The 23,973-nt window shown below is 42.0% G+C and overlaps 1 protein-coding gene across 1 annotated transcript; it reads left to right on the plus strand.

Moving 5' to 3' along the window:
• Nucleotides 1–72: 72 nt before the first annotated feature.
• On the plus strand, nt 73–22,251 carry LOC122623538 (serine/threonine-protein phosphatase beta isoform). The gene is made up of 5 exons (XM_043802745.1): nt 73–651; nt 18,748–19,095; nt 19,161–19,504; nt 19,576–19,710; nt 19,779–22,251. Exons 1-5 carry the CDS (start codon nt 600–602, stop codon nt 19,890–19,892), a joined length of 993 nt encoding a protein of 330 aa, XP_043658680.1. The 5' UTR covers nt 73–599; the 3' UTR covers nt 19,893–22,251.
• The last annotated feature ends 1,722 nt before the right edge of the window (nt 22,252–23,973 follow it).

Consider the following 23,973-nt stretch of genomic DNA (forward strand, 5'->3'; position numbering starts at 1 on the left):
TTGCTTCGTTGCCCATCGAACTATCGATAGGCGCGCTGTCACTGGCGAAAACTTTTTCAGCCCTCCGGCAAACGGTCATACTCAGCTAGCTGTCCGACGAGTTTTGTTATTGGCGGAGAAAAATTACGCTGGTTTATAAATTCTCAGTTAAGCCGATTTCTCAGCTCCTCTCCCCCTTCAGAGATCTACACATCTATATATTCCTTGACCGATTTGCGATCCCGAAAGTCGAGCGGCCGTGCTTCTATATATTTTTTTTTTTTCTGTTTTTGCCCCTCGTGCAACATCAGTGAACTAGCGGCCCACAGTACAAAATCTCTCAAAAAAAAAAGAAGAGAGCAAAAAGTGAAATTGCCTTTTGCGGCAAGTAAGAAAAAGAGAAAAGAATATAACAACAATTTGAAGTACACGAAGTTTATTGTTTACAATAGCATACAATACAATACAAGTATATAAGCTAACGGGCGTCGCTGTGCGTGTGTGTGTGCCTGTGTGTGCGTGCGTGTAGTTGTTGCGCCAAAAATTCCAATCGGAATTCTGGAACAGCTGGCCACAACAACAAAACGCGGCCAATAGAAGAACAATTTAGCTGCTGAAAAATGGGCGACTTCGATCTGAATGTGGACAGTTTGATACAGCGGCTGCTGGAGAGTAAGTAAATGCGAAATTTCCCCCTTTTTCGATCCTCCTTTCCCAACCCGACCACCCCCTCTGCGCCCCTCCCACGCCCCTGTCCCCATTTTAATTTATTACACAGTTTATCTGTGTGTGTGTTTGTGTGTGTGCGATTGCATTTTATAATTATTGCACATTGTTCGTTTAAATGGTAGTAGGTTTTCCTTTTGTTGTTGCGAGAGCCCCTTTCTCTGCTACCGCCGCCGCCGCCGCTGCTGCTGCCGCTGCCGCTGCTGCAACCGTTTGAATTTGACTCTTGAATCAATTAGTTTTAATTGATTTTCATTGCTCCTCTTGGAAAACAGCGAAAATAACAACAACAACAAGAAGAGCAAGAGCAACAGCATCTACTGTTACGCTCATTAGCGTTTACATAACGCTAACAGTGATCGCGCTGTAAAGCACGCCGTCTCTGTCCTGCGCCAACGTCTTCCAAATGGATTTTTAGTTTATTAGCTGTGTTTTTTCTTGTTTCGCCTATATTGGCAATGACGTCATCGAGCTGATAAACACGGGCGTGATTCAAACAGAATGTGTAGCTATGAAATTGCCGACGAAGGAATGGAATTGAATCACATGAGTTGCTCGATAAGGAGCTTTGCGCGCATATAACCCCACTGGCGGTTGGAGAGGGACCGCTGTTCGTGTCACGCGACCATCGCCAATGACACTGTGAATATCGGTTGAGAAATATATAATATAATATATTTTCTAGTGTCCCAAAATATATGTTCATATAGAAGTGGAAATCGCTTTATTCCTATAATATCTGTAGTTTTAAATTGATCTTCAATTCAATCCAACGATCTTATATCCCTAGAGAAGGAACATTTTCCAAAACCTCTCAAATTTTGCCTGAGTATCGACCGCCATAGCCGATATCCACTGTAGCTGGCTTAGAAAGCGCGGTGGGGGTTGTGTCATCGTCGTCATCATGCAACCTTCCTGCAAAGCGTAAAAGCGCTAAATAGTTTACATTTTTGCAACCTCTTCTCGGTTTCGAATGCGATATGCCACTGCCACTTGCCACTTGCCTCTGCCTCCGTCCTGGTGAAAAGCCAACATCTGGGAGGGTTGCTTAAGCCGCTTAGTGCTTGTCCCGTTTTGCAAGTGTCAGCCAATGTCGAAGATGCGGCAGTTGTGACGGTACGGTATGGACTTTTCCGCTTTTCCGGGGGGCCCTTTTGGCTTTAGCTCTGACCGACGCCACGGGGAAATTGCATTTGAACATTGCGATTTTCGGTTTTCGTCCATTTCCGCAATGAGTTTCGCTTTTCTTCTTCCTTCGATTCTATCTTTCGGTTTCACTTATTTCTTGCGCTGATATGGCACGACCCAACTACAGTGGTCACTCGATGGGAGAACGCAGCTGAAGGTAAACTGAGAAGAACTTTGTTAAATATTAGTTTTGTTTCTACCTTGGGACTTACTACTCCCTGACTTACTGAGTTAGCTAACAATTTGATACCACTATCTTAGCCGCTCCTTCATCGAGTGCTCACTGTAAACCACACTCAGCTCGCAAAGTAAATGGGGAGCAGGGGCAGATTGAGCGTGATGGTCGAGGTAGGCCCCAACCATTTGTCAAGGTCATCGAGTGGGCTAGGTCATGGCACTACGCCCACCGCCCCTCCCCAAAAAACGCCATTAATTTTGATCTATGAAGCGTCATCAGCCTCTGTCACCGGCAGCCAAAATGAAAAAATAAAATGGCAAAAGCAAAAGCAGCGGCGGCGGCGGCAGATAAATTTCATTTGTCAAATTGCAAATTGAAATTGAATTTTTAGGGCACTTTGCCGGGGCTGTCGTGTTTTTTTTCTTCTGGCTCTCGCTTTTCCGAGAAGGATGGAAATTTCGCCCTACTTTTGCCCTTTTTTGTGTTTTATGTTTATGTTTTTTCCCGCAGCCCACTCAACAACCTATCCCAAAACCCCCTAGTTTTATAAATCTATATATATGTATGTATATATATTGTATGTATGAATATATATGTATGTGCATCCATTCGAAAGACTTTAAAAAACAAAAAGAGGCCGAAGAGCACGCCCAGAAGCTGCTAATCGCTCAACAATTGGCCGCCGCCGGCGGAGCAACCGGCGTATCCGCCTCATCGCCCACATCCAGCAGCAATTACTCGTCGGTGGCGGCGGTGGCCTCCTCCTTTGGCTCCGGTTCCGCATCCGGATACGGATCGGGATCTGGGTCTGCTCCCGGTGCTGGTGCTGGTGCTGGCCCAGGAAGCAGCCATGATCCGCTGGACGATCTCACCGAACAGCAGCGCCGCCTGCTGCAGCAATACTCGATATCGCCGCCCAGCGAGACGATGATATCGGCCGATGGCGACCAAATCACCGTCCATCATCCGCGCGAGGAGCCCAAGAAATCCAGATTGAAACTGCGCGATTTTTTCGTCGCCGAGTTTGGTATTACCACTTTCAATCTAAGAACAATCCTCCCTATTGATCACTTTGTCCGATGTTTGATGATCATCCATCATCATCACCCTGTCCACACGTCCAGTGCAAAAGTAAAGAAAAACCATACTGCAGTGGTCACGACCATAAGAGACTTCATACTCTAAGTAGTAGCGTGGTGTCGTCTATTCCCCCACCAAGTCACCACAAAAATATAAACCCCAGGCGCTTGTTCTCCTCCCTTCAGCCAAACTAAAATCCAAACCAAACCAATCCAATCCAAAACCAATCCAATCCCATTGAGCTCTGTCCAAATCAAATGCAGCCCACACTTATCACTTAGAGGCCAGCTCACCCGCTTGTCACACGGCTAAAAGCTTGGGAGGCAGCACCAAGGGATGCAGTACCGAACTAATACATATCCACTCAATCAGCACTATATGCAACACTGGGTACACTCAGCAAAACAATGTGACCCGCCTGCTGCCTTTGTGTTCAATCATAACGTGGCATTCGGCATTCACAGAAATATAGGAAACTCCCTATTGATAAGACAGTTTTATTGCTCATTCTCAGGCAGTGGAAATGAATCGTTGGGGTGAATACTCATTATTTGCCAGTTTTTTACATTTTTTGTGGGTTTTTGTTCAACTAATTCATGTAGCCTTTGAAGCGATTCAACTTTCCCAACTATTTTGGTTTATTTGCTAAAGTAATTGCAACATGTTTGATTTGGGTTTCAATCGATAGCGCAAACAACAATATGCTGCATATTATCCGGATCCCCCCCATCTGCACTTCACTAGAACTAACTATAAGTAACAACAATTATGTTTTGGGGCAGACGAATGTTTCAAAATATTTATGATTTGGTGTGGGGTTACTGTTTACTGTTTTTCCGGAACTGCAATCGCAATGTCAGTGCCAACGCTTGACCAACGCCTGCCCCGATTAGGTACATATATATATATATAGTACTTTACGGATGTGTATATCTCTATCTATGTGTGTGTATCGGTGTGTTATGCAATCACTCCAACAAACCTCCTCCCCCGTAAAAGCCACAACCCGCATCGCCTCCATCTAATTGTTTTCACACAGCGCAAAATCCACTATCGTCAAATGTAATGCGAAACAAATTAAATGTATAAATATCCGAGTAGAATGCGGCAGCAAGGGTTGCCATTTCTATTCAGTGAGTGGGACTGGAACTGGGACTGGAACTGGGATTGGGATTGGGATGATGATGACGTCGGAAAGCGGAAAAAGGAAAAAGCGGGGGGGCAATTGTTGTCCAAAAAAGAATCTCGTTGAATGTGACACGCGACATCGCAAACAACTGCAGCACTTCTGGGTGTTAAACAATAATCATAAACTATATCAAAATTGATTGGCGCTGAGTGTGCAGATGGTTACTATATACAAAATAGTGTGGGGGTTATATAAGCATTTCTGGTCTCGATTGTCAACAAATTCTTATGACTTTCGGGTTATCTGTTATCTAAGCACCACAAATCGTCGTATTTAGATAGTAAAGACATCAACGAGTCGCAAATCTATAAGATTAGAAAATAATGTATTATAAACTTGAGTGCAGATATTTATGGGGAAGTCCCTAATCAGGTTGTGTAAAGTACTCAAGTAACGGCTGTAGTTTTGTAACCTGTTTACTCAGGTTTACTCATTCAATTTAAGCCATTTAACTAAAAGCAACAAGTTACCATTCAAAATTTTGCAATTATCATGCCAGGAGCCTTAACCCCGGGCCAACCAAATGGAGGAACCTTAACCCCAGTAGACCCCAGTGATTGCAAACCTCCTTTCTAGTTTACATGCTGTTCGTTGTTTGGTGTTCGGTGTTTGGTGTTCAGTGTTTGGTGTACGGTGTTATTGATTGGCCTGTTGTCCCATATTTTCCCCTCTTTTCGCACGTGCTGCTGCCATGGAGAGTGTGCCAAGGCTTGGGGGAAAAGGCGGCGAGCTTTTCCAACGGAACTGAACGGAAAAGTCAGTGCCAAGTCATCCTTGTCCCACTGACAGATGTCGTTGTCGTATGTTGGCCTCTCCAGGGGTTCCGTTCCGTGCCTTGACAAATATCCTTCGTTATTTTGATGCATTTCTAATGTTTGTATAATATCTGTATAATTGATTGTAGTTTGTAGTATGTATGTATGTTTGTTGATTGTAGTATGTATGTATATATATAGAAATACCGCCCAATGGCTTTCTCGTGTGTCGTCGATGTCGCCAAAAGTCGTTCTCGCATGCCAGGGTTGTCATCGCTCTCGACGTTGTGCGATTACATGCCCTGTAATTGCCCATTAAACTGTGGCATTATTAGTTTGTATATCATTATAGTTCTCAACAAGAACTGCAACACTTTAAAATAGCACTAAAAAGTGTTTTTCCTTTTCTAAGTAGCCTTATTTTATAAACTCACTACGTTTAAGATCTTTTTTTTTAATGGGTATCTGATTGGTCGATTTGGTCTGGCATTTTTGTTTGAGAACACCGATCGGGATCTCTTCAAGTTTGTTTGCATACCACGCCGCGGTTATTGAAAATATAATTTGAATGTCACAACCTTCACGTGAGTCAATCAGTGTGTGGAAAAATAATGATAATAATGGCAAAGGGAATTCAAATCCGCCAGAAAAAAAGAAAAGAAACGAAAATAAAAGAGAAGAAGAGGAAGAGCTGGCATTAGTGAGTGGCCCAAAAGCAAATAACGATGGAAAACTGGCGTTGCGTGTCTGGTGATTCTGTTAGCAAAGGGCCGTTAGTGTTTTCTTTGTTTCTCGGTCGATCGGCGGGGAGGTTTCGCTAATGCCTCCGTTTCCATTTAAGTGGTTTTTGATTAGCTTTCGCCATCGGCTTTTGCCACATTTGTGGGAGGCACTGAGATGTGGGAGGAGCACTCTGATTTGGGCGCACTCTCGATGGCGATGGCAATGCCAAATGGATACAAGTGGTTAGTGGTTAGTGGGTAATGAGAGCTGCTTCAATTGCAGCCTGGCCATAGATTTTTCCTTTGACGCAAACACAAAGGAAAGCAGTAAGTTGGTAATTTGAAATGATATCAGCATTTGCCCATTTCATTCTCCCTGCTGAATGCCAGACTCTTCTACTTCTTTAATTATGATAACCGCAAGTCCAGTCGAGTGTCATAAATAAAAACCAACGAAACAGAAATTCACAAGCCAACAAACAGAGCCACAACCAAAAAAAGTTGGCCTGCATCCACAATCGCGTATAAACCAGAGAGCGCAGCAAGATAGTTGAGGAACACCAAACAGCAAACACCAAAAGTTAGTTCATTAATTAAAATAAAAAGGGGGGAAAAACGACAACAGAACAAGTGCTTCATGCATGCTTAAGCACAGTTAAACCAAAGTCAAAATACTCATTTCTCCCTGGATTGTTATGATTTCGAATGGTTCTCGATGGCTAACTAGCTAATAATCTTTGGAATCCGTCTAGAAAGCATGATTTATGCGAAAGTAAAAGAAAGTATTCCACTGAAATGGTAAGATGCTCAGGGAAGTTATTTCGAAGTAAAATGTTCAATGTACTTACTCGTACTTTTCTCGCTGTGTACGCGGCAAGCAGCAGTTAGCCACTGGCTGCAGTTAATACTGCAACTGCAAGTGTTTTAATTATGGCGTTGTTGCGCTTTCTCCCCTTCCTTTTACATGCGGTTCTATTTTTATTTCGCCGTAGGAGCACACGTGCACATGGCACGTTATATAATATGACACTATAATTCTCACCAGGGTACAAAGCCATAACCACCCCCAACCCAACGCCCAACGCCCACCGCCCACGTTTTGTCACATTGCGTGCACTTGGCAAATAAAAACGAGCGGCAAAAAGCAAAAAGTGCGCGCTGCTGGTTGGGGGAAAAAAAGGGAGAACGAATTGCCAGTGGCGCAAAGTACCAACAAGAAAAAGAATAAAATGTTTGTATCTAATGACACGTACATATGTATGTGTGTTGTGTGTGTGTGGGGTCCTGGCCAAGGGATACTTGAGGGCTTAACATGATACTCGGCCAAAATTTTGAAGGTTACCACCGCAGAAAGCAGGTGGCATGGTAGTTTCTGCTGCCAGAACAACCTGACCATTTGACCCAAAAAAAGAAAAACGTAAAAATGTAGGAAAAATTCAATTTCTCGTTTACTTTCAGAGAAACACACCCAAGAAACACACTTACAAACACACTTACAAGCACACACAGCGAACCAGCTTAATAATACATTTGACCTTTTGGCTTAGTTATTTTTTTTCTCGCTTAATTTTTGCCTTCCACTTTTGCGGGCCATTCCCGTGTTGTGTAGCACTGTAAGTTTGTTGTTTTTTATAGTTCGGTCATCTTGGCTGTGCGGAGTTGTAAATGGTTGTTGCATACTTCAAGGGGTTGAATGGGTTGGTTGAATGGGGTGCACAAGGTCCTTGAGCTTGGAATAGGCGGACAATGGCATAATTTGGGCACACGAATTGTGAATGGACAGATATTCAGAATGCGACAATTTGGAATTTATCGTGCGGCATTTCAGGTTGGGAATATACTTTCATTCTACAGTGGAATCACAAGGTATTTTACGCGGCATTTGGGAAACTGTGATTTGAGATCTATAGATTCTCATAATGATTTAAGGATATAAAGAAATCTTCTTCGTATTCCACTACTTGAAATTCCTTAAAGCTTTAACTATTTTCGAAAGGCTTCTTCAGCTTTTGACTAATGGATTAGCTACGAGTTGCTGACGCAGTTGCCATAATTGCTGACACATTTCTAGAAACTCTTTGCCACCCAGCTCCTTGGCGCACTGTCCGTTGCATGCATTTTTAATGCCTATTGGCATTACACGACGGCCCCGTGCTCCTTGTGCAATTTTCATGAGCCAGCGAGCTATGAAAGTATAAATCAACAAAGTTTTCTCCAAAGCAACAGTGGAACAGTGGCCAGGGGTGGTGGGGCAAGTTAAGAGGTCAGTGGTGTGGCAGTGGCAAAAATGTCGCAATCTGCTGCTGCTGCACAAACTATGACTTTTTGACCCCATGGGAAAAGCAAAAACCGTAGGGGAAATTCGCTTTAAGCCTCTTACTTAAAGGAACACCTCAAAGGAAAATGTGCAGTAGCAACCAATTTGTTACTAATTGCTGTTTGCAATGAAGAACAGCAGTCAATTTGATACATTAACAAGGGCGATAGAAAAGTTATAGAACTTCCATTCTCCGAGCGAATTCAATTTAAAAACGAACAAAATGTGTGCAAAACTTGTTACTTGCTATATAGATGTTTTGCAAAAATCACTGCTAGGAAAAAACACTTAATATCCAACCCTTCACTTATCATGTTATCAAGCGTCAGTTTTCTTCGAGTGTTTATTGTTTTCCAAGTAGTTCATCAAGTTTCAGTCCCAATTTCGGTTTCAATCAACGTTTCCTTTGCCGTCTGTCAGCTATCCTTGCACTACTTTACTTTACTTTACCCGAATTGCTCAACTTTCGCAACTTTCGGCCATTCGACTTATTGCCACCCCATCATCCAGATTCACCTGCCACTGCAACTACTTGGCTGCGCGCAGAATTTAAGTTACTTCGCGACTTTACTCTTCTTTTTTTGGGGTGAAATACAATCGCCATGTGCCTTGACCTTTAGACAAACACACCCTTAAAGCCGAAGAAAGTAAGGGAAGTGAAATTGCAAATGGCAAGCAAATGATGGCCTAAAAGCGGAATTCTCGGGTTATAATAATACTCATGATGTCGGTCAACTGACGTTAAATACATGTAAATCGCAATTGATAAATCTGATTTTATAAATCTATTCAAGCATGCAACTCAATCAACATTCCCTTTTGCTGCCATTCCCAAATGTCCTGAATTGCAGCATTTAACGCATACAAATTCAATTAATTTGCGAAAAAGGTCGAGACACCTGCGATGGACAGCTTCAATGCCACCACCACTCCCCAGCTCAACTGCTTTCGCTTGATGTTGAAAAATGAACCAAATTTAATGAAAAAAAAAGGAGAAAGGAAAAATGTTGCAAACTAAAGTTCATCCCCAAACAAAGTGTGAATAAATAATAAATAAACATATGGGTGACGAAAGTACTAAATAATATACATTTTTGCTGAAATATTCGAAAGTTTATGATAAAATTGATTTGCAAAAATCAGCAGGAAAGTGACAAGGATGGATAATGCCGTTTACAAACAGTTTGTTGTATTCTGACCAAGTTTCTGGCCAAGTTATGAAGATGCCAGTAGAGCAGCGAGTACAAACGACAAACCAAATTGAAAACAACTTGACACCAAAACAACTTTCAAGGTAAAATGCAAATGAAATGAAAATAAATAATGTGTCTCACTTGCCACCCACAAAGCTGGCTGTGCAGCGAAAGGAAAGTGCGGTGCTTTTAGGGCGGATCTTGTTTTTCTCAATGTTTTCCTTATGTTTGTTAATTAGCAAATAGACATTTGCGAATGTTTAAACAATTGCGGCAGGGGCAAAGGGATCGTAGGCAGTTCAATTGTACAAACACAATTAGGCAGTGCAACCGGCTGTTGCGCAATAATTGTGAATTTATACGAAAGACACACAAATGGGAGATTAACTGAAGTTGCCACATGAACTGGGAAACTTTAGGCTAATGGAACACCAGCATCCAGCGAATTTATGTGACATTCCGTAGATGAAAACATTGAACAAGATCTTCGCGGAAGTGTGTGGCACGTAATAAAAACAAGAGAAATAGCCGTAAATTGGGTTAATCGACGACCCTCGGAGACGTCCGAATGTAATGGAATGGAATGGAATCAAATCGAATCGAGTCAAGGGAAGCGATGTGTACGCACCAAGAAAACTTCAGCCACGGCCAGCGAATATGTAGAAAACGCTCATTACTCATACGCCATGTATGCTCCTCGCTGTCTTTGTTCTTTCTCGCTGACTTGTTGTCGCTGCTGTTGTTGTTCCCTCTTTTGTTGTTGTTGCTGTTGGTGTGTTGTCAAAATGGAATGGCTATTTTTAAGGTCGCCCGAGATATACGCATGTGTTTCTTCCAATTATTGGCGATAAGATAAGTTGGAAAAACGCTTACAGCGCGTAAAGGAAAACAAAAAAGATAGCTGCATTCGAAGCAACGAACTGTGAATACCCTGGCCAGAAATGTACTAATATTAGGAGAAAAGAGAGATCAACGATCGAGGGTATGCACTTTGAAGAGTCAGATAGTGTAAATTTAATAAATGTGAGCAGAAGTATGGAATGCGGTCTGCAAGGGCACAAAAACAAAGACACGGGGTGGACAAGTGCCAAGCCAGAAGACAAATGAATCAGCCGCAAAGTGCGGGGTGTTTTTGGGTGTTTGGGTGTTTGTGGGTGGCAACAACTGGGGGAAAAGCTTCCGCCTTACGACACAATCATAACGAGGCGCTAATTAAGCAAAAGCTTCAAGTAAATAAAATGGAATTTGCACTCGTAGATATAGAAAACAATACGTCGACGTAAATGCTGCTGAAAAGCAACCCCCTCTTCATCCGCAGCGAATCCATTGAGCTGTTGTTTTCCTTTATAATATGCATGAAAAGTCATTTATATCGTTGTTAAAGTGTTGGCAATTGGGAACAGTTTGGGCTATTTTTACACACTGTTTACTCCACAAAAAGGCGCCATCAAATGTGTTAGTTTAAGATGTGATATTCAAGGGAAATTATTGGTTTCAAAGCTGCAGAATACCAAGAAATTTGCTGTTTGCTTTAGGGAAACATTAAAGAGATTTCTGGAAGCAAACAAAATACTATGAAGTGTACTAAATTCTAAATAGAATTTTTTGGTTTCTTAGGCAGTTAGGGTAGTTATCTTATAATGCTTTGATCTTCAAGGTAATTCCCGTCGTCGATCAGCGAAAGGGCTGCTCTCGTTTTCGCTCGATAAATAGCCAAAGGCGATGACGACGCCGACCAGTCAAAGCCAAGCCAAGCCAAATGAGTGCAGTTGTTGGAACTTCGGTGGGCTGGTGGGCTGGTTAGTTAGTTATTCGTGTATGCGAGGGAGCTTCTTACAAAATCGATGCCACCGTGAAGGATGGGGGCCCACACAACCAACATGCGAAAGAGGCAGAGGAGTGCCTTCTGCCTTCTACCCGTGTGTATATGGCATTTGCAGTGGCTGGCCGAGCGCCATGCTGGCCCCCTCATTTTGCCGCCCTGCCTTTTGCTTTTTGCTTTTTGCCTTTTCCGTTTTTCTTTTTTTTTCTTTTTGAGTTTTCCATTTTCCAATTTGGCAGGCCAGAGCAGGCCAGGCCAGCCAGCCAGTCGAAAAAAATTAAACTAAAGCAACGGGCAGCGCAGGCAAAAGCAGCAGCAAAAGCAGCAATATGCTAAAAATAAATGTTTATTTTATAAGATTCTTTCTGCCTTGCCTTCTGCCTTCATCGGTGGCATTGTTGCACGCGTTGGAAACTTTTCCTTTTCCTTTTTTCTTAGCTTTTTTCACATTGTCATTGTTTGTTTCTTAAGGAGGTCCAACTGAAGGCAGAGGGGGGCAGAGGAGCTGGGAAACTCGAGGGCAAGCAAAAAGGGAAAACGAGCGCGATAAGAAAGAAAATGGAGGAGGGGGGAATGTTGTGTGTTTAAGATAATTACTCGAAATCGCCGTGTGGAAATTTTAAATAATACTAGGCAGTTTATTAATTTACTCCATAAAATATTTAAAATATAAAAGAGCTTTAATCTTGTTAAAAAAGATCTCATTAGAGTTGGGAAAACAAATTTTTGAAAACAAGTATAAATACGCTTTTCCCAGCTAATTGCTGTGCACATGGCCGAAATGCGATGACAGAGGATGTTGTATACGGAAAATGAAGAGTGAATCCACAAGCCAAACAAAGCAAAGTTAGCCAAGGCAACTTCCTACATGAAACGGCCTTTAGCTCTTCTGATTTCTCTGATTTCTGTGATTTCTTTCGGCGTTCTTAATGCTAGACAGCGCTTTAAACAGTGTTATTTATTTATTTATTTGTTTTGCAACGTTGTTTGCTTTCTGTTTGTTTGCCATTCGGGTCGTTTCTTGGGCGCTTCTTTGCTTCATTTTGTTGTTTCGGTTTTGTGTTCTTTGGTTCTTTTGGTTCTTTGGTTTGGTTTGGTTTGGCTGCCAAGGCAGAGAAATTGATTTTTATAAATAGCGCGCATACGCAACGTGGTACGCACTGAAGTAGAAAGCACACGCGACTGTACTGCTGTACTATACATGCCCGTACATTTTCCATTTTCTATTTTCCATTTTCCATGTGCATTTCGTATTTCGGATTTCGAGTTTCGGATTCGCCAAGGCAACGCACAAACATCTACAATAGATCGCTCCAATGGCCAAAGTGAATGGCACAGCAAAAGCTGCACAAATTTGATTTGATTCGATTTGTTCTACGAAATGAGTTGGAAAGCGAAAACAGGAAAAACACACACACAGCAGAATCACAGGGGTCTGGGGTCAAAGGGCAGAGCTTAAGAAGGAGAGCAGCAGCATCTCATTCGCTTTTACTTTTCTTTTTCGTTTCCTTTTCGATTGAAGAGTTTTCCCCAGATTGCCGACAATTACGAAATATGCGCGCGATTTCCAGGAAATGGAATTCGTTGAACAATTTATGATTATTATTGCGTTTGCTGGCGAATGAAAATTCCTAGTGCGAGTTGATCTATTAATAGGCGCCATGAAATTGTAATCGATTAAAGGGTTGCGCCTGATTTCCACACACTTCGTATGTTAAATGCACATCTATGATGAGCATGTGGATTTCGGTTGGCTTGAGTTTAAACATTAAATAGTTGTTTACTGTATAACTGATTCAAATGCTGTTATGCATTTGAAAACTTCGCATTTACTCGTGAGTTTTTATGTTTAATGAGTTTGTATTATTCATAGCGTTTGGAAATCGCTTTAAAGTCGATTTCATTGAGGATTTGTAAACATCTAGCGACTTTTGTATACAAGTACTGAAAATACTGAAAATTTCAGCACTTTGCTGCTGTTTTTTTTTGAGTGCTTAAACTAATTTGTGCTGCAAAAATATAAAATGATTTCGCTAACATCTTTTCGACCGCAATTTGCACTTTGTTTGGATTTCGATTTCGGATTTCGATTCGTTTTCGAAAAGTTTTCTGCTCAATTTCATTTAACAACTTGCAGGATTTCAGCGTGATTTAAATAATGGCAGGGAACGCCTTGTTCAGTTCGCTGAATATTTATCCAAACGGATTACGCATACGCCATGTGCGCCCCTACTAAACTTTGCACCATTTGTCGTCAGCAACCCTCAAAAATGTTGCTGCTGTGTGATGTAAACGCCGTTATAATCATCGCTAATGTGCTTAAATGGGGACTTGGGGTAGGGTTTAGTCGGTTGGCGGTGGAGGGGCTGCAGGGGGTGGGGTCTTAAACTGGGGGTCAGGTGGTTACCCAATGAGGAACATTCGTGTATATACCAATTAGTTTGGGCCCAACACTAACTACTTCCCCCTGACATTCAACCCTATCTGCAAATCCTCCACATCAAGTGGGTCAATGTTAAGCGGAAGTATTTACGAATTTTTATTGCGCCAATTTGGGGTTTTTCTCTTTCTATTTCTCTTTTTTTTTTGCCCTTTAATCACTTGAAACCACGAAGGAGATTTCCGTTTTGGCGATGCTACTTGATATGAAAATGGTTTCTCCCGCTTAAATAAAGATTATTATCGGCTTTGTTCCTTCCGATTTGGGTAAATCCAAAGTGAGTTCACTTTAATGGCTAGTAAATCTCGCTTACTCGTTTAGCCAAAATTTCCATTTTCCAAGCGCTTGAAAGCGATTTGCTGACCAACAAAATGGGTCAATGCAAAACGGAAACAATTACCGATTTGCAAGTGAATTGTTTTTTTGTGTTTTTTGTTTTTTTTTTAGGTGGCTGAAAAATTTCAAACGAAATTTGCTTGCACTCGTCCTTAATCAACTTGGGGCCAAAGGCGTTCATTATTCGATGATGTTTTGTTGCGGTTGTGTCGGCGTTGTTATCTTTGCTTCATTTGCTCGGATTTCAACTTGAGCACGCAAAGGACGCAAAGGACGCAAAGGACGCAGGACGACCTGGGCCGCCATGGTGGGCGTGGGCGTGCGCGTGGGCGTGGCACCCCTAATGGGCAACAATCATTTGGGCATGGAAATATTCCGCTTGCCAGGCAGTAAAGCCAAAGGTCGTTGGGCGGTCCAATTACGAAGTAGAGAGCGTCAAAAGAACGAGATTTCGACATTGAACCTCGCCCACAATAGAACCAAACACATGGATAGTTTACACTGCGGCAAAATAGTGCTAAGTTAAGATAGCTATCAGAAATTTTCAAATAAAAACTATTCCTATTCATTCATTCATACAACTAAGACCACAATTAAATGAATACATTATGTTCATTACTTCATTTGATAATGCAATACGATGATTGAATGATAACTCCCTTTGATGATACAGTCCGAAATGTTTACCCTTAATCCAAATGTACTTTTAGCGGGGGAATCGAGCACACAGTTAATTAAATTGCCAGCTTGCCACCTCTGCAAATATGCGTTGCAGTCAGATATGCAAGATACATACGCAGTTTGGGGCAGGATTCGTTGGCGGTTTGCAACCTGGCAGGTTGAGATGCAAGTGGAAGGTGACGCGATTTGATTGCTGTTCAATTTGCGGTGTGGCATCCACTCGACCATTCGACCATTTGACCATTGGACCATGATGGAAATTCAATTTTTCGCTGCGAAACGACGACTAATAACCGGTTTATAACAGCTTTAAGTCTGATCCAAAATGTATAGTAAAGTTTTGTGGGATAAACTGAGCAACTTGTCGCGCTAAGTCCTTCTACTAAACTTTGGACCTTTCGCCCCACAGCCTTGCTATTATTTTGGTAGAAATAATAAAAAATAATTCGCTGTACTTCATTTGATTTTAGTAAACTTTTTCGAGCGCCTTATCTTTTTGCCCGGCTCTTTTTGCTCTCGTTGGTTGTCGGTCGTGTTTATTCGCCAGCTATGTCCACAAACTTTCATCTCGGCACTCGGTAGTTTTTGCTATCTAAATGGCTAAACATTTTCATTCAGCCCTTCCTGCTCTGCTCCACAGCATCCTTTCGCTCAAAGTTTAACTTGTGGCAGCTGCTGCTCCACTTTGGCCAGCGCCATCATCCGGCCACCAAGCCGGCAGCTCATCATCCTCCTGGGAGTTAATCGGGTCATAAAACGACTGACGCAGACGCTCCTTTGACGACTCCATCAACTGTCTCCCGAGCCATGCCACGTGGCGCAGAGTAGTGAATCTCGTGATGGATTCCGCTTTGCCATGTAACTCGCTCGCCTCTGATGGGAATGCCCTTTGGATATGGGTGCATTAGAGCCAGGTAGCTCGCAAAGGGGCTGCAATATCATAAATCGTTTGAAACGGAGGGGGACTGTATTGGTGAACAGCAAAATTTAAAGCAACTAAACCAAACTGGCTTGAGAAACTAAATTATTATTAACGTTTATAACAATATGTAATACTGCCCGGAATAGGGAAATATATATCTCAAATAGCATTTATATAAAAGGGTGCATTCTTAGTGGGAAAACCACATCCCCTTCGACTGATGAGTTGCGCCTAAGTAAGTCATCAATTGTGCCATCATCACATCCAACCCACAACCCATCCGATCCAAACCCCACTCGAACCCATATGTTTTCTTGCATTTTTAATTTGTCCGCGGCGGCGAGGAGCAGCAGGAGGATGAAGATGTGGAGATGGGGAGATGAGGAGATGAGGAGATGAGGAGATGTGGAGATGAGGAGATGAGGGCGATAATGAAAGGATGGAAGGGTTGCTTATCCAGCTGGCTGTTGACTCCGGGGCATGGGGCATGTGGCATGGGGGGGAAGCGGCTAAGACTTGTTAATCATGATGAACCAGTTAGATGTGACGGCAGACAGACAGGAAGTTGCCACGCGGAGTGGATTCGGCACGTAGCATGCCCAGATGTCTGCGCTGTATGACGATGGCTCTGCGTCCTCATGTAAAATGCATGATAAACAAACATGCGCGTCTTTTTTGCTTACGCATAATGTTACATCGCCCCCGCATCGCATAAAAACAGAACCACCCATCGTATACCACCCACCGCCCCAAAAAAAAAAAAAAGAAACCACCCAGAATGCCACACCCGCCGCTTTTGGTGATGTCTTCTTTATGCTGACAAATGCCTGACAGAATGCGGGGGGAGGGAAGTGGGCAGCAGTTTTCCGTGGAGTGGAACATTGCGGAAATTTGCATAAAAATGAAAAATAAAGAGCTTCCCTATCACTCCGCTCCCCATCCATCCATCCATCCATCCATCTATACAACTGAACCATCTCCCAGCTGCTTTGTTACCACATGTGTGTCAAAGTGTTGAGCTTAAAGTCGTGCAGATATGAAGCGAGTGGCAGCTGCGATGATCATTTGCTGGGTCACCGAATCCCATGTGGCTAGAAAATGCTGCAGAAAACATTGATGAATGCCCAAGTGCAGCAAAGTGTAGATACTTTTTGATTCCATATTATTTGCCAACATCTAAAATATTCTCTGAAGGGTAGCAACTTTGTGGGGCAGACACTTTTACTGCTGGAGTACAAGTACTAGCAGTATTTGCCTCTATTAAACTTAAACTTTAATGAAAGCACTTGCCATCAGGACCTTTCCGATAAACGTCATATTTTGCGCCATCAAACTTAATAATCTGAGGAAAAAGTCGAGCAGCTGCTCGCAGCAAATTTATGCACAGGCGGAAGTAATTCTTTGATAAGTTTGAAACCGCAGACGGTAGACCCATTACATAATGCGAATCCAGGAAGTGGGAGCCAGGAACCAGGAACCCAGGAACCCAGGAACCAGGAACCCTTTGCATAAGTTAAACGGATTCCACTTCCCCGAGTGCATGAACCCACGGCTTGCATAATTCAGTGTATTTATCTTCTCCGCCTTCGGGTCAGGTCTACATCCCACATCCAACATCCCACATCCGCCAGCTGCACGTACCATGTACATACATATATAGTATGGTATATATGCTAATGATAATGCCGTTGCTAAACACATTCTGGTGAAAGAGCGTCGCGAAAAGTTGGCCAAAGAACTTTTGCCCCGTTTTGATTTGATTAACCGACTGTTTTCGGTCGAAAATCGTTTAACTTTGATTTTCCCCTGAAAATGTGCATACCAATTTAAATTTCTCGGAAGCCATATAGTTTACATTAAGCTCTGAATGGATTGTTGAGTTAATTACTTCATTTTATTCAAACTATTCAATTGCAACCAGCTTATTAGTAAATATCTCCTACACATCTCTCTTAAAGCTATTAAATAGTATATCATTTAAGCAAATGAACAATGGGTTTAAATACTTACATAAAGTGGCATATTTTTGCAAGTGCTCTCAATTCGAAATACGCAATGAATGCAATTCCCCTTTGGGGTTTCCCTACATCGATGTGCGATTGCTTTAATTAACCATTACTGGAATCACAGCTGCGCCCAAGTGCAATGCTGCTGACGTTCCGGGAATTGGCTTTGTGTTAGCCACCACTGCCAACCACACAACTCCCACACACTCGTTGCTTGGGCCACATGGAGCTCATTGCCACATTTGGGGGTTGCCCGAGAAGTCGGGCTCTTGGGCTCTCGACCCAAAATCCAGAGTTGGCTCACAACTCACAACTTCCGGGGCAAGGACGAATGGATTTTGGAGCCAAGCGCTGGGACAGCATTTTGGTCTATCCAAATTTAATTAAATTTTTTGTGCACGCGCACACACTCTGACACTGACGGAGGACGACCTACTTGTATTCCCAGGATAAAGGATAGCACTATCATCGTTTTCCCCGGCTCTGGAGCCTTTCTTTTTTTTGCACAAAATTAATTGCAGGAAGGTGGGATTGGGATGGTGTGTGGTGTGATGTGGTTTGTACTGCTGGGCTAGGTGTGTACGCCCACTTGTTGGCCAAGGTTCCCAGCTATGGCCTCTGCGCAGCCACAACCTGCAATTATCCCCAAGACCAGGAAGTCCAACCACACACTACTGCCTCGCGCCATTGTATGACGCCCACACAAAAAACACCTACAGTTGTGGCCACCATCCTAGTAATCCAAATCCAACTTATATATAGAATCTTATTGGTATTTTGTATGTGCTATTAAGCTTTTAAACTATGAATATACCGCTTAGTGGTGTATATTTCATACATATTGCCAAGAACATCTCAAACCTAGTTACACACCTGTGCTGATGTTTTGAGCTCCACTGTACCCTGTAACTGTACCATTGCCTGCACGCAGTTTCGCTAGCGCCACGAAGTATGCAACCATTTCTTGTGGCATTGTTTTCCCGCCGAATCCGAATCAGATCCCCCCACCCCCCGCCCCCATCAATGGATTCGTCTCCTCGTGTCTGCGTCGATAGTCACTGTGCTCGTCTGTCGTTCGGTCCGCTGCTAATGCGTCAAACGTTGGCTAAGCTCTAGTTTACAATGTGTATTTGCCATATCTATCTATCTATCTATTTATCTATCCATGAAGCCATCTGTATGTGGAGTCCACTAACACGCGGTTTACTTGCAGTGCGCAGCTGCCGAACGGGCAAGCAGGTTCAGATGACGGAGGCGGAGGTGCGCGGCCTCTGCCTCAAGTCGCGCGAGATCTTCTTGCAACAGCCCATCCTGCTGGAACTGGAGGCACCGCTGATCATCTGCGGCGACATCCACGGCCAGTACACAGACCTGTTGCGCCTCTTCGAGTACGGCGGATTCCCACCGGCTGCCAACTACTTGTTCCTCGGCGACTACGTCGATCGGGGCAAGCAGTCCCTGGAGACCATCTGCCTGCTGCTGGCCTACAAGATCAAATATCCGGAGAACTTCTTCTTGTTGCGCGGCAACCACGAGTGCGCCAGTATTAATAGGATTTACGGTATGTCCAAATCCAGCTATGTATATCGAATATACCTGTAATCTTTATGTCCTTTATTTTGGCAGGCTTCTACGATGAGTGCAAGCGCCGATACAACGTCAAACTGTGGAAGACCTTCACGGATTGCTTCAACTGTCTGCCGGTAGCCGCCATCATTGACGAGAAGATCTTCTGCTGCCACGGCGGCCTCAGTCCCGATCTTCAGGGCATGGAGCAGATACGACGCCTGATGCGGCCCACAGATGTGCCGGACACCGGGCTGCTGTGCGATCTGCTGTGGAGTGATCCCGACAAGGATGTCCAGGGCTGGGGCGAGAACGATCGCGGTGTGAGCTTCACATTCGGCGTGGACGTGGTCTCCAAGTTCTTGAACCGGCACGAGCTCGACTTGATCTGCCGTGCACATCAGGTGGGTAGCAAAACAAATAACTCGTAATTTGATTGGATAATCAACGTGCTAACGTGCTGTTTGCTCTTCAGGTTGTGGAGGATGGCTACGAGTTCTTTGCGCGTCGGCAACTGGTCACGTTGTTCTCGGCGCCCAACTACTGTGGAGAGTTCGACAACGCCGGCGGAATGATGACCGTGGACGACACGCTGATGTGCTCATTCCAGGTGAGTTGTTCATACATGCATACTGACCACGATGTGGACTCCAGCTTATGCTCTCATTCGATTTGCAGATCCTGAAACCATCCGAGAAGAAGGCCAAGTATCTGTACAGCGGAATGAACTCGTCGCGACCTACAACACCGCAGCGCAGCGCCCCAATGCTTGCGACCAACAAGAAGAAATAATATATCCATCCGCTTCCATTTCCTTAAAGGTTCAACAAACAACAGAAATAAACTTTTACATAGATACACACATATATATACATATATAAATATAAAGAAACGATAGAAAAGGAGAGCGATAGGCGATAGTAGAGAAAGGGAAAGAGAAATGATAAATTAAATGTGTGAGCTATTAAAGCAAAAACAAAACAAACAAAAAAATCGAAGTGCATAAATATCAACATCTATGTGAATCCGTCATTATCTGTAAACATATTGAATGTGTTACTGGATGTGGCAACTGTATCCAACTTGATTACCTTATCCGTGTACCTGCTACTTGCAGCAGCAACATCAGGAGCAGCAACAGCAGCAGCAGCAGCAGCAGCGGCAGCAACATCAGTGAAACACTCAGAGGCCCATAGTTAAGTCGATTCCTGCATTTGAAGATAATCTGTTGAATGGAAAATGTGACAACGTCCCCGTAACAGCAGCTCCCAGATCCAAAACTCCCGAAACATGCAGATAAATAAATACATTAAAAGTACAGCGATGTTAAGCAATGAATTTATATATAGGCTTATTAATGTAAACTATATACTATATACTTATATATTCATAACTACAAGAGAGAAACGAAAACAAACCTAAACAACGTGAAAACAAAAAACAAAAACGGAAAGCAAAGCATCTGGCCACTGTGCGCCTCCTTTGGGGTTCGCACAGTGGAACCAAACCACATGGACTAGCTATCACTTTAGTTTTCCTTTTGGGCCGTGCGCCGAGCTTACAAAATTCGCTGCAAATTGTTGGATTTTTGGTTCTCTTCCTATCGACTAAGTGCGCATTACAAATTTGTCTAACAAAATATTAAGAAAAATCAAAAAATAAGAAGCAAAATTATAATAATAATAATAATGAACGGAAACGAAACGAAAAGAAAAGAAACGTAACGAAAACCTATATTGTAAGCTTAAAACAGTTCAACTCTGTGTGTGTATTTTATTTATTATTTATCTATAAATATAAATATATGTTCTTTTTGTCATTGTTTAATTAATTTATTGCTTACATTGTATTTATAAAACGCAAAACAATTAACCCCTAACAACTATTTTTTGTCATTACATTCGGTTTAAGTGGCAAAATACTGTTAACGTGTTAATGGGCATTTAACGATTGGGGCTTGTTTTTCATTGCCTAAACTTTACCTAGAAAAACTCCAACCTAACTTAACTTGCCTCACACACAAAAAAAAGAAATAAAACGATAATGAATAATAAATAAAAGAATATAAAATTAACGAATTTTGAAAGCATTACTTCGAGTTCTTCAAAAACACCAATTTTTGTGCATATTTAGTTTATAAATAAGAAACGCAATTCGTTAGGAATGTAGAATTGGCGAGCAAGCGAACGAGAATATATATGAAAATATATATAAGTATATACAGAAGGAACGAAAGAAAAACTAATTTTTTAATCGTCGTAACTTATTAGATTATAGTGCCTTTTTTGCCTCCCAAAAAAAAAAGAAAAACATCCACAAACGATAACGAGCATGTAAACTAACAAATGGTTTATATATACAGATCATATACACATATACATATACAGCTAACGAAAGCTAATTATGAAGAAAAAAGAATACTGCGTTTATTTTGTAACAATTAATAGAGTATTACTATCGTATTTCATTTGAAAGAGAATTTAAATTCATTTAACAAATTGTTATTCTTCCCAGAAATGTAAGCATATTTTGTAGTAGGTTTCAACTGATTTGAGCTATCTGGCAAAGAGCACTTCCCAAACTTAAACGAAATTAGAAGCTTTAAAAGGAAAGGGATAACTTGGATAACTTGTTGATGTTCCATACTCAAATAAAGTGATTCCTTTTTGTTTTTGTCAAGAGTACGTTGTGGTTTTAAGTCTATACGCATCGAAAAAGAACGCTGGCGGCAAACAAGTCAATTAATTGCATTACAAGTAAACCGATAGAGAAATGATTAAAAATGATTGAAGATGTTAGAAAAACAGAAACTGAAACTGAAACTGTGGAGCGATCTAGCATTTTAGCACTACTATTTGTTGTTATTCCGGATTTATTAGCAAAAAAACACACATTTCCCAATTATCAACATCCGTTTCGTGTGTGTGGGGTATACATATATGTGTGGGTGTGTGTGTGTGTGAGCTGCATTCGCATACTAGTTTTCATAAAAAAACACACACATGCAAACATACGAGAATTTATATATATGTAAATATATATATATGAACAATTAAATAAATAACAGTAACGAAATATACAAAGTACTACAGTGAGAAACCGATGCGAAAATGTGTAGAGAGAGAGAGAGAGAGAGAGGAAAAGCAATACGAAAACACAAAACGTATAACAGATAAATATATTTATTATTAAAAATCAAATAAAAATTAATTAAAACTTAATGCCAAGGTGTTTTTAATGTAAGGAAGAAATGATATCAAGATGTGCTATAGAAACGGTTTTATTTTAAACATATTGGATTTCTACTCATATGATAGCTTTTAAGGACCGAAAGAAAAGCTTTTTTAAGCCTGGTTTTGGTTTTGAAACCACTAACTATTGTTTAAACCAGAGCTTTTAAAAGCTGCCAGGTTCCAGGCTCTATTACCACAGCTTTTCTCAAGCATTAACTCCGAAAAGCTTTCTGTGGCCAACCACTTGGCTCTAACATACCAGCCATGTTAATCAACAGGGCCAAAAAGCCGTGACATCTGAAATCTGGCTAGCTGAGTGGGTGGTGGGTGGTGGTGGGGTTGTAAGGTGGCGAAAGGTGGCGAAAGGGGCGTTAAGACTTGTGGACAGCTACATGCTGATTGCCAGAGGGACAAGCCGTGTTAGCCAGCTAGGTCGCTTAATGGTTGGCTCAAACAGCCAAATATTTTTTGGACCTCCTGCTGGGCACTGCGTCCTCCATTCCTTCATTCCTCCATTCGCCTGCTGCCCCAGCAAACAGTAAGCAGAAAGAAAACAATCACCACCGCCATGCTGAGAGTGAAAACAAGCGGGAATTTTGTGATATTTTATGTTAAACATTTATTTTATTAAATTCTCAGATGCTCCCGAGCGCCCCGTCTGCCCCCAGAGTCCAACGCGCAGTATCCATGGATATGGACATGGATGTGGATGTGGAGGTGGAAGGAGTGGAGATGCCACCCACTGCTGGCTGCTGACCATCGCCAGGATTTATCATCAATCAATTGGCTGTGGTATCTGGAGCTCCGGGGACAGAAAGGACAACGGAATCGAATGTATAGAGGGGATAGAGAGGGGAACCAAAATGTTTGCGCAATCCTTGGCTGTGATTAGAGTCCAGCTCTTAAAGTAAAGGGGAATGCGGTTGCGGATCGAGAGTCTTAATTCTAAATAGCCATCGATACAGTGTATACATATATGATTGTATATAGGGTTATGTATTCATTTAGTGTATTCATAGAAATGCATCACATTTAAGTTTATTTTTTTCGCCTTTGCGTTAGTGTAGAGTTTTTTTTTGTGTTTTTTTCTGGTTTTTTGTTTCGAAAATCAAGTAGTAGCTTGGCTTGACAAAGCAACACTCACATAAATATATATAGTACTATTTAAATTTAAATGTCTATTTCGATCAGCATATCGATCTGCACAAAGATTGCGTAAGCCGCGCATAGCGATTAGCTAACCGTGTTACATACATTCATAAATTCATCATTATTCAGTGTGTTTCAATGTTGCACATTAACTGTAGACACATATACTCGTACACATAAATATTATATTAATATTGTTGTCAGTTTTCCATTTCCATTCCCTTCTCATTGTAGTAGTAGTATGCATATTCATTACGGATCTTCGTACAGCTAACATTTAAAATCTTCGATATCATAGGTTCTTATTTCTTGGTGGTTTAAGTTCATACCGCATCTGCATTTCAAACATATATATTTCCACAACTCATTCAAAACTCTTTAGGTATCTGGATCACCATCAGATCATTACTCAGATATCCCAGGTGTCTCAATACGATTTAAAAAACTATAGCTATAGTGTCGATCCTTCGTGGGTGTTTTTTTCTGCCTAA

The sequence above is a fragment of the Drosophila teissieri genome, chromosome X, assembly GCF_016746235.2.
Source record: "Drosophila teissieri strain GT53w chromosome X, Prin_Dtei_1.1, whole genome shotgun sequence".
Lineage (NCBI taxonomy): Eukaryota > Metazoa > Arthropoda > Insecta > Diptera > Drosophilidae > Drosophila > Drosophila teissieri.

Bases quoted from the DNA above. Each gene is read 5' to 3' on its own strand.
- LOC122623538 (XM_043802745.1), top strand. From the start codon at position 600: ATGGGCGACTTCGATCTGAATGTGGACAGTTTGATACAGCGGCTGCTG. The intron at 652-18,747 runs GTAAGTAAATGC...GTTTACTTGCAG, and splicing joins GATACAGCGGCTGCTGGAGA to TGCGCAGCTGCCGAACGGGC. The intron at 19,096-19,160 runs GTATGTCCAAAT...TTATTTTGGCAG, and splicing joins CAGTATTAATAGGATTTACG to GCTTCTACGATGAGTGCAAG.